Here is a 15,317-nt window from a genome sequence, read left to right on the forward strand (position 1 = left end):
CCTGGGGGAGTGGGGAATACATGAACACAGGAAGCTGCCTTATACTGAATCAGTCTCTTGGTCCATCAAAGTCAGTCTTGTCTACTGAGACCGGCAGCGGCTCTCCAGGGTCTCAGGCTGGAGTCTTTCACGTCACCTACCTGCCTGGTCCCTTTAATGGGAGATGCTGGGGGTTGAACCTGGGACCTTCGTGCCAAGCAGATGCTCTAACCACGGAGCCACAGCCCCTCCCTAAAATACACCTAAGGGCACATGAACACATGAAGCTGCCTTATGCTGAATCAGACCCTTGGTCCATCAAAGTCAGTCTTGTCTACTGAGACTGGCAGCGGCTCTCCAGGGTCTCAGGCAGGGGTCTTTCACATCACCTACCTGCCTGGCCCCTTTAACTGGAGATGCCGGGGATTGAACCTGGGACCTTCTGCGTGCCAAGCAGATGCTCTACCACCGAGCCACGGCCCTTCCCCAATCAAACCCAGTTCTCCAGATTAGAGCCTGGAAGTGCCTTCTCCCCCCTCACACCACTGAAAGAACAAGTACTTTTTAATGTGCGTTCCCCTGATGTTCTGAGGGTCTGGTCACACACTTGTGACCCAAAACTTTTTGGGTGTATCATTAGTGTGGCACATAGAGTCTACAGACTTACACGGGCTGGAGTCGTTTCTGCAAGGAATTCCCTCTCCTCCCAAGGATCAAGCGCTTAAGTTTCTAAAAGAGCTTTCCTCCACTAAACGTTTGATTAAGCAGGAAGCACGGAGAGTGAGGAAGTATTTTACAGCAAAGGAAAACAGAGCAGGATGGACCAGAGAAAAATCAAACATTTAACAGTGGTAATTAGAGGTGACTTACACTCCACTGAACATCCCCCATCCTGCCTTTGTTGAGGGATGGGTGAGTCTCTGCCTTGCCTCTGAATAAACTTGTTGAGGCTCATTCCCCTGAGGTTCCAGAACTGGAGAACTGAAAGAGTAGGCAGCGGAGCACTTCGAAGAAGAGTTGTTTCTTATGTGCCGACTTTCTCTACCACTTAAGAAAGAATCAAACTAGCTTACAGTCCGTAGGTGAGGCTGAGAGAGTGTGACTAGCCCAATATCACCCAGCTGGCTTCATGTGTAGGAGTGGGGAAACCGACCCGGTTCTCCAGATTAGCGTCTGCCGCTCATGTGGAGGAGTGGGGAATCAAACCCAGTTCTCCAGATTAGAGTCTGCCACTCCAAACCACCGCTTTTAACCACTACGCCACACTGGCTGGCCACGAGTCCAGACACAAAACTCCCAGCACAACTGCATATGAGCTGAAGTAGGCTGCTCTTGGAGAGAGGGAATAGGAAACGGTCTGCCAAAGAAAAGCTTGGTACAGAGGCTGAAAAAATGTCGTATATCAAATTGCTGCAGTGGGTTTTGTGACCCTCAAGGATAGTTCTGGTGGCCATAAAGGAGAAGGAATAGACCAGAAATGTTTGTATGGACCTGGTGGTATATACTTCCCCTGTTCTGTAACTGGTTTACTTTATGTAAATGTGAGTGGTGAACTCAAATCTGTGTCCATAACTCAATGTCAAAAAGGTTTTTTTTTTTAATTTCGTAACTAGCTCTGTGTGTGTGTGTGTGTGTGTGTTAAGTGCCATCAAGTCGCTTCCGACTCATGGCGACCCTATGAATGAAAGTCCTCCAAAATGTCCTATCTTTGACAGCCTTGCTCAGATCTTGCAAATTGAAGGCTGTGGCTTCCTTTATTGAGTCAATGCATCTCTTGTTGGGTCTTCCTCTTTTCCTGCTGCCCTCAACGTTTCCTAGCAAACTAGCTTTAGTTTCTCCATATGGGAAGTTGCTAGTCTCTGTAAATTGTTGAAATTATTGAAACAATTGCCTTCTGAGTTATTAGTGCAATGAAACTTAATTTCTCAGCAAAACATTCCTTATTTATCTGACTGTATCCAAATTAATATTAAGCATTGTAAGAATATTTTTGTCATGTTGTGAATTCAAACCTAACGTTGTTAATGTGCTCAAAGATGAAAACCAGGAAGTACAAACTGATCGGTCTAGTTGTTCTGTTAGAAGCTGCAAGAAAAAAACCTACAGAGGAAGAAACAAGTTTGGTGTAAAATTAAGTAGTGTTCCAGTGGCTACCTCTGAATAACTGAGTTTTTTCTTGCAATTATCCTTTCTAAGTTTTACACATGATAAAAGATAAAGTACTCTGACATAACCAAAGGACTAGTCACTTGAGCAACTAAGCCTGCAGTTTTATTCATGCAAAGGACTTCAACAAAAGGTCTAGCTAGGATATGATAGGTAAAGCCAATTAGTAACAAAATATATCCTGTCTTGTTTTTCTCACTGATTGTTAATGAAATAGCATCCAGTGTAAGAACAACATTTCTGGGTTGGCTGCAAACCCCTGGTTGAAACAGCCCAGCTGTACTTTGATGAGGAACCGGTGGTTAGTTTCCTAGTTTGTTTGTTTTTTAAACTGAAATTGATTGGGAGGAAGGGGTATGAATTTAATCAGAGCGGCAGTGTGTGTAGGGGGTGGGGCGGAGAGGTTGACCTGCAGGTCTTTTTCTGAAAAAATTGCTCATCATACCTGCCTATGGGGGGGAAGTATAGGGTCACTGTAGTTTTTTCCCAATCTGAAGAAAAAGAAGCTTGGGAAGGATTGTTATTGTTAGGAAGGCAGCCCATGAGGAGTTAAAGACCTTCAGTCCCCCCCTTGCCACTGCTCTAACCAAGTTAGCAGCCCTCTGTAGCTGCATTTCAAATATTTATTAGAATCATAGAGTTGGAAGGGACCACCAGGGTCATCTAGTCCCACCCCCTCCACAATGCAGGAATTTCACAACTACCTCCCCCTCAAACCCCAGTGACCCCTACTCCATGCCCAGAAGATGGCAAAGATGCCCTCCCTCTCATGAACTGCCTAAGGTCATAGAATCAGCATTACTGACAGATGGCCATCTAGCATCTCCTTATTGGACCAAGCTGAATATTAGTGAGAAATAATGGCCATGAGATTTACATGGAGTCTGCTTGGACATTCAGCCCTTCTGAATTTATAACCAGTTACTGAAGTACCTAAATATAGGACATAATAGGAGGAAAATCTGTACATTAATTTAAAAAATCTGTAAACCCACTTTATCCTATATAAAATGAGAGGTCAGGATATAAACATGCAAACCTTAGTACCATTTAACCTTAATTTTAGTAGTGATAGTTGGTTTATGTCCGATAAAGATTGCTAGCAGAAACTTTTGTCTAGAATCCAAAGAATCCCTTAAATTAGTTTGATTTGACATTCTTAATGAGGCTTTCTCATTCTTTCCCCCCTAGGTTTATCTTCTGATTCCCAATAAGTGAAATTCTATCAACAATGAATTTAATACTGACATTTCTCCTCAATGGAATAATTGCTTGCTGTAGTGGTGATTCTGTACACAAGACAACACCTAGGTTACTCCTGGTGTCTTTTGATGGTTTCAGGGCTGATTATCTGAAGACATATGATCTTCCGCATCTCCAAGGTTTTATTAAAGAAGGTGTGCTTGTGGAACATGTTACCAATGCTTTTATCACAAAAACTTTCCCAAATCATTACAGTATAGTCACAGGTTTGTATGAGGAAACTCACGGCATTGTAGCAAATGCCATGTTTGATGCTGCTACGAAGAAAAGCTTTTCGCCGTTCAATGATGCAGATGCCTTTTGGTGGGATGAAGCCATTCCCATTTGGGTCACCAACCAGTGGCAAGAGAACAAAACCAGTGCTGCTGCCATGTGGCCTGGCACGGACGTCAGCATTCACAACACCACCCCTCATTTTTTCATGAAATACAACCCTTCAGTAAGTTTCAGCCAAAGAGCAGAAAACATCATCAGATGGCTGAACAGTTCCGACCCACTCGTCACTTTTGCGACTCTTTATTGGGAAGAGCCGGATGCAAGTGGGCACAAGTACGGCCCGGAAGATACCAAAAACATGTCCAACGTCTTACAGGAAGTGGATAAACTTATTGGCCACCTTGTTAAGAGCCTGAAGGTCTCGAAACTGTGGGAGGAAATAAATGTTATAATTACCAGCGATCATGGCATGGCACAATGTTCCCAGGACAGGTTGATCAAACTGGATGCCTGCGTTGAGCGACATTCATACAAGCTGATAGACAACAGCCCAGTTGCAGCCATACTGCCTCTTATCAGTAAGTATATTTTTGGTCAGATGGCATTTCGGTTGACTTTTAACAATTAACTCTTAAAGATTATTAAAATTGTACCGTTCTTGACCCTTGCTAACTTGAAGATAAAGCAGGTATTTTCTAATGATTGGATTTGCACTGGAAACTTTGGAAATAGCATTTTCATACATTTATATTTAGAATTATAAATCATTGAACTGTATTCTAAATGTCTTTTCCTTTCCTATAAGATCTAAAAGCCAGTATGTTAAAGATATTGAAATAAAGCTAAAAGATTATATCCATGCTGAACTTGCATCTCTTAATTAGGATTGTCTGTCCTCAAAACTGCTTTTTTGGGGAAGACAAGTTCTTGCTAAGGGAATAAATTGTTATAAACAATGTCATTGCATCAAACTCACTACCTAGTTTCTCTTCAGATGAAACATATGTATATAAAAAATTGAAAAACTGCAATAATAATATGAAGGTTTATCGTAAAGAAGAAATTCCAGACCGATATCATTACCATCATAATGAGCGCATTCAACCCATAATCCTGGTTGCAGATGAAGGCTGGACAATTGTGCAAAATGGGACCCTTCATAAATGTAAGTACTTTCCTCCTGCAGGCAACTGTTGGGCTGACTGGAGAAAACTATTGGCTTTCACGTGAAAGGGGCATGTAGTCATGTGAGGCACAGGAGAGTCACCTCCTGAACACTGAAGCCTTTGGGAAATCCTGCAAGCATTCAGCCTTGACAATGTAGCATTAAAAGTGATTCCTGGGATTAGCTGCCATCTCACAGTTTTGCTCAAATTCCCTGCATAATTGAATGCATAATCAAGTAGGTATTTGTAATAGTTAAAACACAAGAAAAAGGGCTTATATTCCCTCAGAGTTTTGCCATGGGCTGAAGGATTTCACAACTTTCTTATCTCCCCCCATCTTGCAGCAACCTGAAATGCCCCCAGGACTTACAGGGGGCATTTCAGAGTTCTGAGAGAGAGAGAGAAGGCAAGAAAATTGTGTTTTGAGAATGGAAATCCTTCCACCCGCAGAAACTCTGGAGGATCTAGGCCGAGATGGTCTGTCTCTGAAATGGGTGCTGTACAACACCTGTCCACACATACCTCTGTTGGTCATGCATGTGATTCTGATGGCTAGAAGATATCGCCTCTGCTTCAGTTCATGAAAACTTTCCTGTGAGGTTGTTTCCCATACAACCGGGCAGATGGCTGTGAACCTGCATGCTTTGAATAAGCACACTTTGCAGGTAGTGAGGCTCAAGGAAACAGAGGCTTAATTCAGATGGGTCATGTGATGTATCATGTCTCAAACCCCAAAACTGTGGCATGTGACAGGAGCAAGAAGGTCTCATGTAATTTAAGACTCATGTTCTTGGAGAGACTCGGTTAGTCAGAAAGGAATCAGAACAGAACTCTAAGTCAGAAAAGAATCCGCAAAATATGGCCTTGTATCTGGTTGCATTTCTTAGAATGAAACCCTTAATGCACATCTTTACTGTTGTTGACCTTCTCTGTTGTAAAGAGGTGCGTTACTGTGACATCTGAAAAAACTACCTTTTCCTTGTCTGCCATTCCCACGTTTTGGCATTTTCAGTATGCAGTCTGTGACTGTTAACTGCTTCCTGAGGGAAACTAAGGCAGGATTTAGAGTTGCAGTCCTTTTCCAACTCTGACTTCTCTCCTGAGGTTAAAAATGAGGAATGCTTGTCTTCCTTCTCCTCCATACCTCAGGAACTATATGGTAGGGCAAAGAGTGTCAGAAACATATTGCCCCCTTGTCTTCAAGGAAAAACCCACCTTTAAGACGGAAAGGTTGTCATAGTTTCTCCTCTTCTCCACCCTCAAATCCCTGGGTACTAGCAGTGGTTGATATGATGTATCCCTCTGGGAGACTCCAGCACAGAGAAGGGACTTTAATTTACTACATTCTGCACCCTCATTCTGTCCATAGTTTTAACACCTCAAAATGTTAGAAATCATTGCTATTTCAGATGGACACAGCTCATTCATATTCAAAATTGATATTTTTATAGCTGCCTTTAAGTGTTCGGAAGTGCCTCGGTTGTTATATTTAAGGGCATGTTGTTTGTCCAAGGGTATTAAGTAGAGCAAATATGTTTCCCCTTTTATCTTGTTTCTGAACGTCCTGGTTGAGATAATTTCAGAGAGTTGAATCAAGCCAGCTTTTTCACTTGGTCTCACCCGTCTTCTCCTTACTGTTAGCTCCCATTTCATGTGGCTTTTGCATGTGCAGGTCCCATGATCCCCCCCTTTTTTGGGGTGATTAAAGGGGACCCACTTTATTTACCCACAGAAAAGCTGGATGGATCCAAGCAAGTGGGTCTAACATGAAGTTGAACACACAATACCTGTGCTGGGAAAAACTGAAGCTCCAATGTCATTTTTTGGGGGGCTTGGGAGGGGAACTGCAACTGACCTCTGCCCCTTTAATAGAGAAAGCATTCAGGATTGAGCAGAAGGTGTCGATCCATATTTGTAATGTGGACAATTGTTTAAGAGGCAGTCTTGTGAAAATCCAGGCTTGTGCTACTTCCTGTTGTCCATGTTAATGAACAGGAATGTGAATTAAGAACTCCGTTAAGCACCGAGTGATCAAACAGAAACAGGAAGGATTCTGTAACTGCTTGACATCCCACAAAGTAATTCATGATAAATTAGGAAATCCTTGCAGAGCATGTCAAGGGCACCAACTAACTAGCAGGACAAAAAGGATTGGGAAAGAACTAGGTTCTTGTTAGTATCGTAACAGATAAGAAACATTAGTTTGATTCCAAAATAGAGTTCGGGGCATTATTTTAAAATGAATGCTAGTAATATGACCTTAGTCCCGCCTTACTCATCAGTTTATGCCCCTCCACGCTGAACTGTTTTTAATGCCTGTATCTTAACTTAAAGGAAAGGTTACTTTTTTCACCTTGTGGCTGGCCTTACTGTATATTTCCACCTTTTATTTGCTTATACTTTGCTTAAGTTTTCTCCCACTGTGTGGTACATTTTTATAATGCTTCCTTTTACTTCCCTGCATCTTCTGTGTTGTTGGTATTTTGCTCTTTTAAAAGATATTTAGAAGTATATTATCAATCTATTCTAGGAACATCCATGAGGTTCCCCTCACTTATTTTCACACACTTTTATATCACCATTTGTTAGTCTAATATTAGTAGTTTGTAACTGAATTTAAAGTGAATCCTGTTTCGTTTTGATGTTCCTCCCTTATGTTGTTGTCCTTTGGAAGTAATGCGTGAATAAGATTTTTAAATTCCATTTTTAAAGATTATTTTAGCAATTCAGAAAATTCTTTTTCTTTTTATTCATTTACCTCTCCAAGTTCATTGGTGTTCTATGTAAACATGGCTGTCAACATTTACCTCATTTAATGTTTGTTTTTGCACTCATTCTGTTGTTGTATGTTTTTTGAACCTGCCCTTTCTCCAAGGAACTTCAGCACTCCTGGCTCTCCCCACTTCCATTTTAACCCTCCAATAGCCCTGTGAGACAGCATAGGCTGAGAGTGGGGACTGGCCCAAGGTCCCCCAGTAAGCTGTTGAGGTTGAATGGGAGTTTGAAGCTGGGTCTCCCAAGCCCTAATCTCTACACTACATTGGATTCATCCTTCATTTGACTTAAGTTCAAACAACTTTTTGTATTTAATCAATTGCTGCTCTCCAGACTTCTGCATCTTGTCTGTTGTTTTCTAACAGCCTCTGTCTTGTTTCTTACCCTATTTTTCTTCAGCATGCAATGTGTTCATCTTTAGTCCTTTTAACAATTTTTCTGTGTCCCTCTTTTGTCTATTTAGGAGGGGCTGATTCTAATCTGGAGAACCAGGTTTGATTCCCCACTCCTCCACATGCGGCCTGCTGGGTGACTTTGGGCCAGTGACAGTTCTCTCTGAACTCTCTCAGCCCCACCTACCTCACAAGGTGTCTGTTGTGGAGAAGGGAAGGCGATTGTAAGCTGCTTTTGAGACTCCTTGAAGATAGAGAAAAGCGGGGTACAAAAACCAACTCTTCTTCATCATCATATGCAAAGGAACGAAGGGGAAGCTAAACCTGCCTCTGGTTATCTTCACGTGTAGAGTGAGGCATAGACGTCAGCCCCTCTCACCCTGGGGAATAAATTCATTTTATTAGAAATGCATCGAGCTCTAGCTTGAGGACCAGGGACATCAAATAGGAATGGCAATGTTTCAGTTCAAACACACAGCAAACTATAAGTACTAAATTTCATTGGAAGTGTTAGGTTATGAAACAGTCCTGTGGCCTGTGAAAAGGATGGCTTTGAGAGGGCACATTTCTGTATTTTGCAGGATTTCCTGTTGTGGGGGAAGAACAGTTACCTACGACTTAGGTGCATGTCATCTCTGAATTTTTTTTTTTCAGTAGGTGACCACGGCTATGATAATGCATTTCCAAGCATGCATCCATTCTTGGCAGCTCACGGGCCTGCTTTCCGCAAAGGTTATCGGAGGAAGACCATGAACACCGTTGACATTTATCCCATGATGTGTCACATCCTTGGCTTGACACCCCAGCCCAACAACGGCACCTTGAGCAGTGTCAAGTGTTTGCTAGCTGACCAGTGGTGCATAAATATCCCTGAAGCCATCGGGATCGTGATTGGGGTCTTGATGGTGTTAACTACTCTGACATGCCTTATCGTCATCATGAAGAACAGAACGCCAAATCTGCGTCCATTTTCACGCCTTCAGCTTCAGGACGATGATGATGATCCCTTAATTGGATAATCTGCTTAGTAGCTTTGGCAGCACTCCACTGGTTGTGTCTTGGAAACTGGACATGATGGGTAAAGTTACATTGGAGAACATCTTGTTATGCACTTTAATAAAGATCCACCCCAAATACTGCAGAAGAATAGCGAGCGTCTCTGAGAAAGAACCACTGGCTTCGATGGAATAGAACCATGAATGGACCAAATTCACAGAAGAGATTTTTTACAGCCTCTCCCTTCCCCCTCCAGCTTCCTCTCTTGATGTGCATCTTGTTCTTTTTCTCCTGGTTCTATAGTGTCCCTCTCCATGGAAAATACTTTAATGATCTTAACCCTTGCATTCAGGTAAACATTTTTCTTACATTATCTGGGATATGTTGATTGGGCTGACTAAGAGGGCTCATTTCCACAATGTTGTAAGACTGCTTTAGGAGCAGCTGCTGCGAGGAGCCAATTAATTAAATTAGAGACGACTAGCATAAGGATTCTGCAGCTCTAGCCTTCCTCAGTTGCTCTGTAGCATCACCCTCTGCAAACTGGAGATACAGATAAGCCTGCCTTACTGGGATTTTGGAATAGAAATATGAACTCCAGCAGCTTTAAGTGACAACCAGTACAGAACACAGAAGAAATATTATGCCAAGCCACTGACACAACCATGTCCAAAGCCATATTCCTAGAGCTACTGTCGGCCTGTTTTCTTCCTCACGAAGTTACAATCTGAAACCTTTATGAATACTCTGGGCCCCCTGTGGTTGCCCCTGCAACATCTTTCCCTTTACAGATGGCCCTTGTGGTGGGACTGTTGCATTTACACTTCTCTTATGTGTGCACTCACCGAAATGTATGGAGCATTCCTGTGAGACAGCCACTCGGCTTGCCTTGACTGACATAGTCAAAACACTGAAATGTTATTCCCTGCTGTGTGGATCACATGCACAAGGAACAGCTGTTTAACTGTTGAAATAGTTTAAATCAGCTGTAACTTTTTTAGTATGTTTTTAAAGGTGGTATTTATAGATGTGTGTGTACTAATTACTCAAACTGTTGACAAATCAGTGTGTTAATGGAGCTGTGGTTAGCTTTTTGGATGGCACTTACAAAACCAATGATACTTTTATCAGAAGAAAGAAGACCTGCAAGGGGAGTAGGAGGTCTAAACGTGAACAGAAACCCAGTTTGTCATTAATTGCAAAAACCATTCCACCTTACAGGTAAATGTAGACCTTCTGTTGTTGTTACAGGTTTAAATCTGAAGGTTAATGTCTTGGAAAAATTAGTATTTATGTACAGGTGGTCATATGTTTTAATCTTTAGTTCTTTTTAAACATGGCCCTAAAGTTGCTTTATTTATCAGTTATTCTGATATCAGGGCAGGTGTGTGTGTTTTTAATGCAGTAAGGTTAGCAAAGTTCTTATCCTTTGTCACATTCCACAACCTGTCACTTTATATTTCTGCATACTTCTAAGAGAACTGCTTTAAAGCAATTTGATAGTAACACCGTGATTTTTTTTTTGAAGAGCTACTTACCAAAGTGTGGGATCCAAAGAATTGCAGGCAGTATTCCACACTCACACAGAGACACTTTACAGCTTTCCCGTTCCATAAGCATGTTCCTCTGCCACCCAAAAGCATGCACTGATACCCTACTAGATGTAAAGTGCTACTGCCAGAAGGAAATCTATTTCATCTGTGTGTGAGCAGAAGTGCCTTTGTGGGGTGCAACTGGATCATAGCCAACGTGAATGGGCTTAAGTTGATCTGAGTAGTGACCCTGCCTCTCTACTTTGTTGGTGCTCCACTTCACATTTGTTGTGGGAAACAGCTAAAATCTATTGTCAAGAGTAGTCGAAGCGTTCTGATGTTCAAGTAAAGTAATTCCTGAAAGAATTTCTCCTAAAATCAATTTTTCTTTCGCACACAGAATGTAAGAGAAACATTTGAAAAATTGTTCTGTCATATATCATAGCATACATAAATGGAAATTAAAAATAGAATCGAAACTTGGGCTGAAAAAGCCCCCTTGAAATCTTTCCTATAAATATTTTAACATTAATCGTCCAGATTTTATTCATTAAGGGTGGCTGTGGATATGTAACAAGAACAGTGCAAGGCTTTGGCTTCTTTTAAGACTGCCTGCAAAAACTTGACTGCTAGGGAGTGATACAAAAAGTATCTCCTCTTTCATTTTGGCTCTTGTAACTTCTGAATTGTGGCTACACTACAAGTTACTTAATTTTGCCCATCTTACATTTTTAAAAATCTAATGATCCTACCAGTTTACATGGGTTGAGTAACCAAAGAGTTTAACAAAACATGGAATGTTTGTTACTATTCTTTCCATTGCAGTGGGCCAGTGGAACATAGCTGGGGGTGGTTGAACAGTTCCCTCTTTTATTGGGGTGCCTACATCTCAGGAGATGGGGGGGGGGGGAGTTGGGTGTATAAATTAAACTTTGAAGTTTGTTTTAAAGGGGCAGTGCCTTAAGTGGATAGATATATTTGTATATGTATGACATGGGTTTTCATGGAGAAGTTTTATCTATATAAATTGCTTTTAAATCCTGTTGTAGAGCTGGTTATTGTTGTCAACGTCAAGGTTTCTCCTTTACTACATTTAGCCAACTACATATTCTGATATGCCACATTCATTTTTGCAAAGGTAATTGTAACATTTCCATCAGCTTCTTGTTTTTCCTGACTCCTCCTTTTTCATGTGACCTTTTTTCCTTCTGAAAATATAAGCTGGTACTGTATTTGGAAAAATTGCTTTTGGAGAGCTGCCGAGCTACAGTGACGTGTTCTATGAAAGGTGGCGGAGGAGAATAAAGAGTGCCATACGCAGGGATAAAACTGGACAGAGTCATGTCATTTCTGCATGAAGAGAAGAAGGCTATTTGCATTACCTCTTGCCTTGAACATATCACTTTCTGAACTTGAGTTACAGAACAAGTTCTAACACAGCAGCTGAAAAGAACAATGCAGCCTTCTCTTGTGAAAGGCAAATTAATTCAGAAAAGGACTAAATCCTGGCATGCTATTTAAGGTCATGTCAAACAGCCTTGAGAATTTGAGTTCCCTCCATGAAAATGTCAGAAGGAAGGTTGTGGTACAACTTAAGCCTTGCTTTCACAGGCTGTTTATATAGAAGATTGACAGTGCAATCCTAAGAAGAGTTACTCTACACATGATTGAACTGTGAAGTAGCTATAGCACATGTGGGGGTGGGGAGTGCACAATGAAACTTTCTGCTACACTGCGTTTCAAAAACCACAAACATTAGAACATGTTTTTTCTTAGGTCCATGGTGCAGAGTAGTAAGCTGTAGTACTGCAGTCAAAAGCTCTCCTCATTACCTGAGTTCGATCCCGACGGAAGTCGGTTTCAGATAGCCGGCTCAAGGTTGACTTCGCCTTCCATCCTTCCGGGGTTGCTAAAATGAGTCCCCAGCTTGCTGGGGGTAAAGTGTAGACGACTGGGGAAGGCAACGGCAAACCACCCCATAAACAAAGTCTGCCTAATAAACCTTGGGATGTGTGGTCACGCCATGGGTCAGGAATGACCCAGTGCTTGCACAGGGGACTACCGTTACCTAATCATTACAGGTTAGTTTTTGGTTGTGGTGATGACAACCAGGGTTGCCCCTAGATTTATGTGCTATAGCACTTTTGACACAGCTTTAGTAAAATTATGAGGAACAGATTAAGAATAGGTTTTTGTAGTAGCAAGAAATAGAAAATATGGCCACTAAAATAGAAAACTCTAAAGGCTAAAAAATGAATGCGGCTTAAGTTTTTGGGCTGGCTCCTAGAACGAAAGAGTACTGGTTAAGACTTACGTTATGCAGAATGTCAGTGATAAAAACCTAGTGTTCTGAAATGTGTGAGACATGCGCCCTTGAATGACTGGGAGATAAGGGTTCACCATCCATATGGGAATGGGCTCCCGAACTCGACTGGGTATGAGACTTCCAGCCAGCTAGACATTAGCCATCAAAGCTTGCATTTAGAAATACACTGCTTTGTGGTTGTGTAGTGTCACATTTTCATTATGAACCTGCTTTCCCTTCTTCAAAATGTTACTTTATGCTACATTATACTGAAACGCACGTTAGCTTTTTTATGTGTATGGCAGATAATTTAGGAAAATCTTGTTCGTTGAGAAGTTCAGAAAGAACTGGTTTAATATCCACCACAGGGTGGCAGGATTAGCCACTTTTATTTTGGGGAAAGAAAATGCCAATAGGTACATTTGATGCACAACATAAAATTAAAACCTAAGCAGGTGAGTAACTTGTATAGACTTGGCAAATCAAACAAACTGGAGTTGAACCTGCCCCTGTTACAACAAAGAAAATATGAGACACGTGGTGGGGAAAGGAGTTAGCCAATAAACAGCCTGTAAAAACCAGAGGCCAAAAAGCACGCTGGCCTAACATCCCCACAGGGATTGTGAAATAGAGATCTCTGCCATCTGATTAAGTACCATAATTAGTAATGGTTATTGTGGAGAAAAGTAATTGGAATGCCACTTATCTGCAAAAGTTGTACTTATCTGATCTTACCTAATTGCTTCACCTGTCAGTTATGTCTAAATTACAATTTCAAAAGAATCACTGCCTGCAAAAGGGAGACTTATGCGAACTGTTGTGCTTTTTCCTGTCCTGTAGGTACCATTTAGTTGGCAAGCCATGCATCAGATTGACAGCCATAGTGACACAATCACTCACACTTGGCCTTATGCAATTCAGCAGTAAGGGCTACAATCTCCTCAAGGAAATTTCACACCTTGTTGCAAGATGAGGCAGCACTTGGCTTATATACGTTTTTCTAAAAGCCATCTAAATAGTCAACATCCCTAAGCATATTATAATTACAGCATGCAACACTAAAACAAACAGAAGAAATAGATCAAAGAAACTTCTAAGTGCACTTGCAACCTGAATAGAAAAACAAAAGCCAAGAGAACATTTAAATATGAATGTAAAGCCATATACAGAAATTAGTCAAGTTTATGCAAGTTGATCTGAATCATATCTGTTCCTGCTGGCAGCTGGCCAACAAGTTCCCACAAACATTCAAAAGCTAGCTACTTATTCAGCATAAGTAGCAAAAGACACGCATTTAACCGTGCTGATTACTACCAAGTTAAATATAAATATGGTATGTTAATGTCAAATACATCAAAGTTCTGATGGGTGGGGGGAAAAAGCCTCCCTGGCTATATAGAAGAAAGTTAACTCTTGCAGGCTTGCCATCAAGTTGTTCCTGATTTTAAAGTACTAGATTAATAGTACATAATTAATAATACTTTATTAATAGTACTTAATAGTATTGGGGAGTACTGATAGTTGTTTATCACTAGTTGAGGGACTTGGCACATAAAATTACCACAGAAGAATAGACTATCAGTACTCTCCTAAGCAGAGCTACACCCTGCTAAGCCCCTGGGTATCAATTGACTTAAAAGGTGCAACTCTGCTTAAGATAGCACAGTAATACCTGGCCTTTGTTTGAAGTAACGGAAAGGTTGGTGGTAATTTTATGTGCCAAGTCAACTGCCAAGTCCCTCAACTAGTGATAAACAACAATCCATTATTTTGAACTAATATATATCAAAATTGGTCTTAGACTAAACTGGGCCTTTGCATACCTTCTACAGTTAATGTTTAAGGTCGCTTTAATTTTCACTTAAATCCTATTAAAATAAAACGCTGTATCCGCAGCTTGTGCAACTGCTACCACAGTGGGCTTAGTATCCGTTAAAGCGGTTTCGGTAGGTTTTATTTCTGTATCAACACAACCACCAGGGCACGGTTCATTTTTTAATCTGCAAAACAACATTAGCGGTGATTTTGCCAAAGACAATGATTTGTTAAGATGAAGAGTTGGCTTTTATATGCTGACTTTCTCTACCACATAAGGGAGATTCAAACTGGCTTACAATCACCTTCTCTTCCCCTCCCCACAACAGACACCCTGTGAGGTAGGTGGGGCTGAGAGAGCTTTAAGAGAGCTGTGACTAGCCCAAGGTCACCCAGCTGGCTTTATGTGTAGGAGTGGGGAAACCAACCTGGTTCACCAGATTAGCCTCTGTCGCTCATGTGGAGGAGTGGGGAATCAAACCCAGTTCTCCAGATCAGAATCCACTGCTCCAAACCACCACTCTTAACCACTACACCAAGCTGGCTCTCGTCATGAAGACTGATGCTCAGAAGAATTCCATAAAGCGCATTTAGGAAGATGAGTTCCTTCTCAAAAAATTCCAGTAGTTCAGAATGGCACATTAGTATAAGACCGCTAATTAGAGGCTGTCAGTTCTTTAAAAGGCTTAAACACTTCAAAAGGATCTTTGTC

At 41.4% G+C, this 15,317-nt stretch overlaps 1 protein-coding gene across 1 annotated transcript; it reads left to right on the forward strand.

The window, feature by feature from the left end:
• The first annotated feature begins 3,376 nt into the window (after positions 1-3,376).
• Positions 3,377-9,106, forward strand: ENPP4 (ectonucleotide pyrophosphatase/phosphodiesterase 4). Its single transcript, XM_056856928.1, has 3 exons — positions 3,377-4,202; positions 4,619-4,789; positions 8,612-9,106. The coding sequence occupies exons 1-3, from the start codon at positions 3,377-3,379 to the stop codon at positions 8,974-8,976; spliced, it is 1,362 nt and encodes a 453-aa protein (XP_056712906.1). The 3' UTR covers positions 8,977-9,106.
• The last annotated feature ends 6,211 nt before the right edge of the window (positions 9,107-15,317 follow it).

Source organism: Euleptes europaea, chromosome 10 (assembly GCF_029931775.1).
Source record: "Euleptes europaea isolate rEulEur1 chromosome 10, rEulEur1.hap1, whole genome shotgun sequence".
NCBI lineage: Eukaryota > Metazoa > Chordata > Lepidosauria > Squamata > Sphaerodactylidae > Euleptes > Euleptes europaea.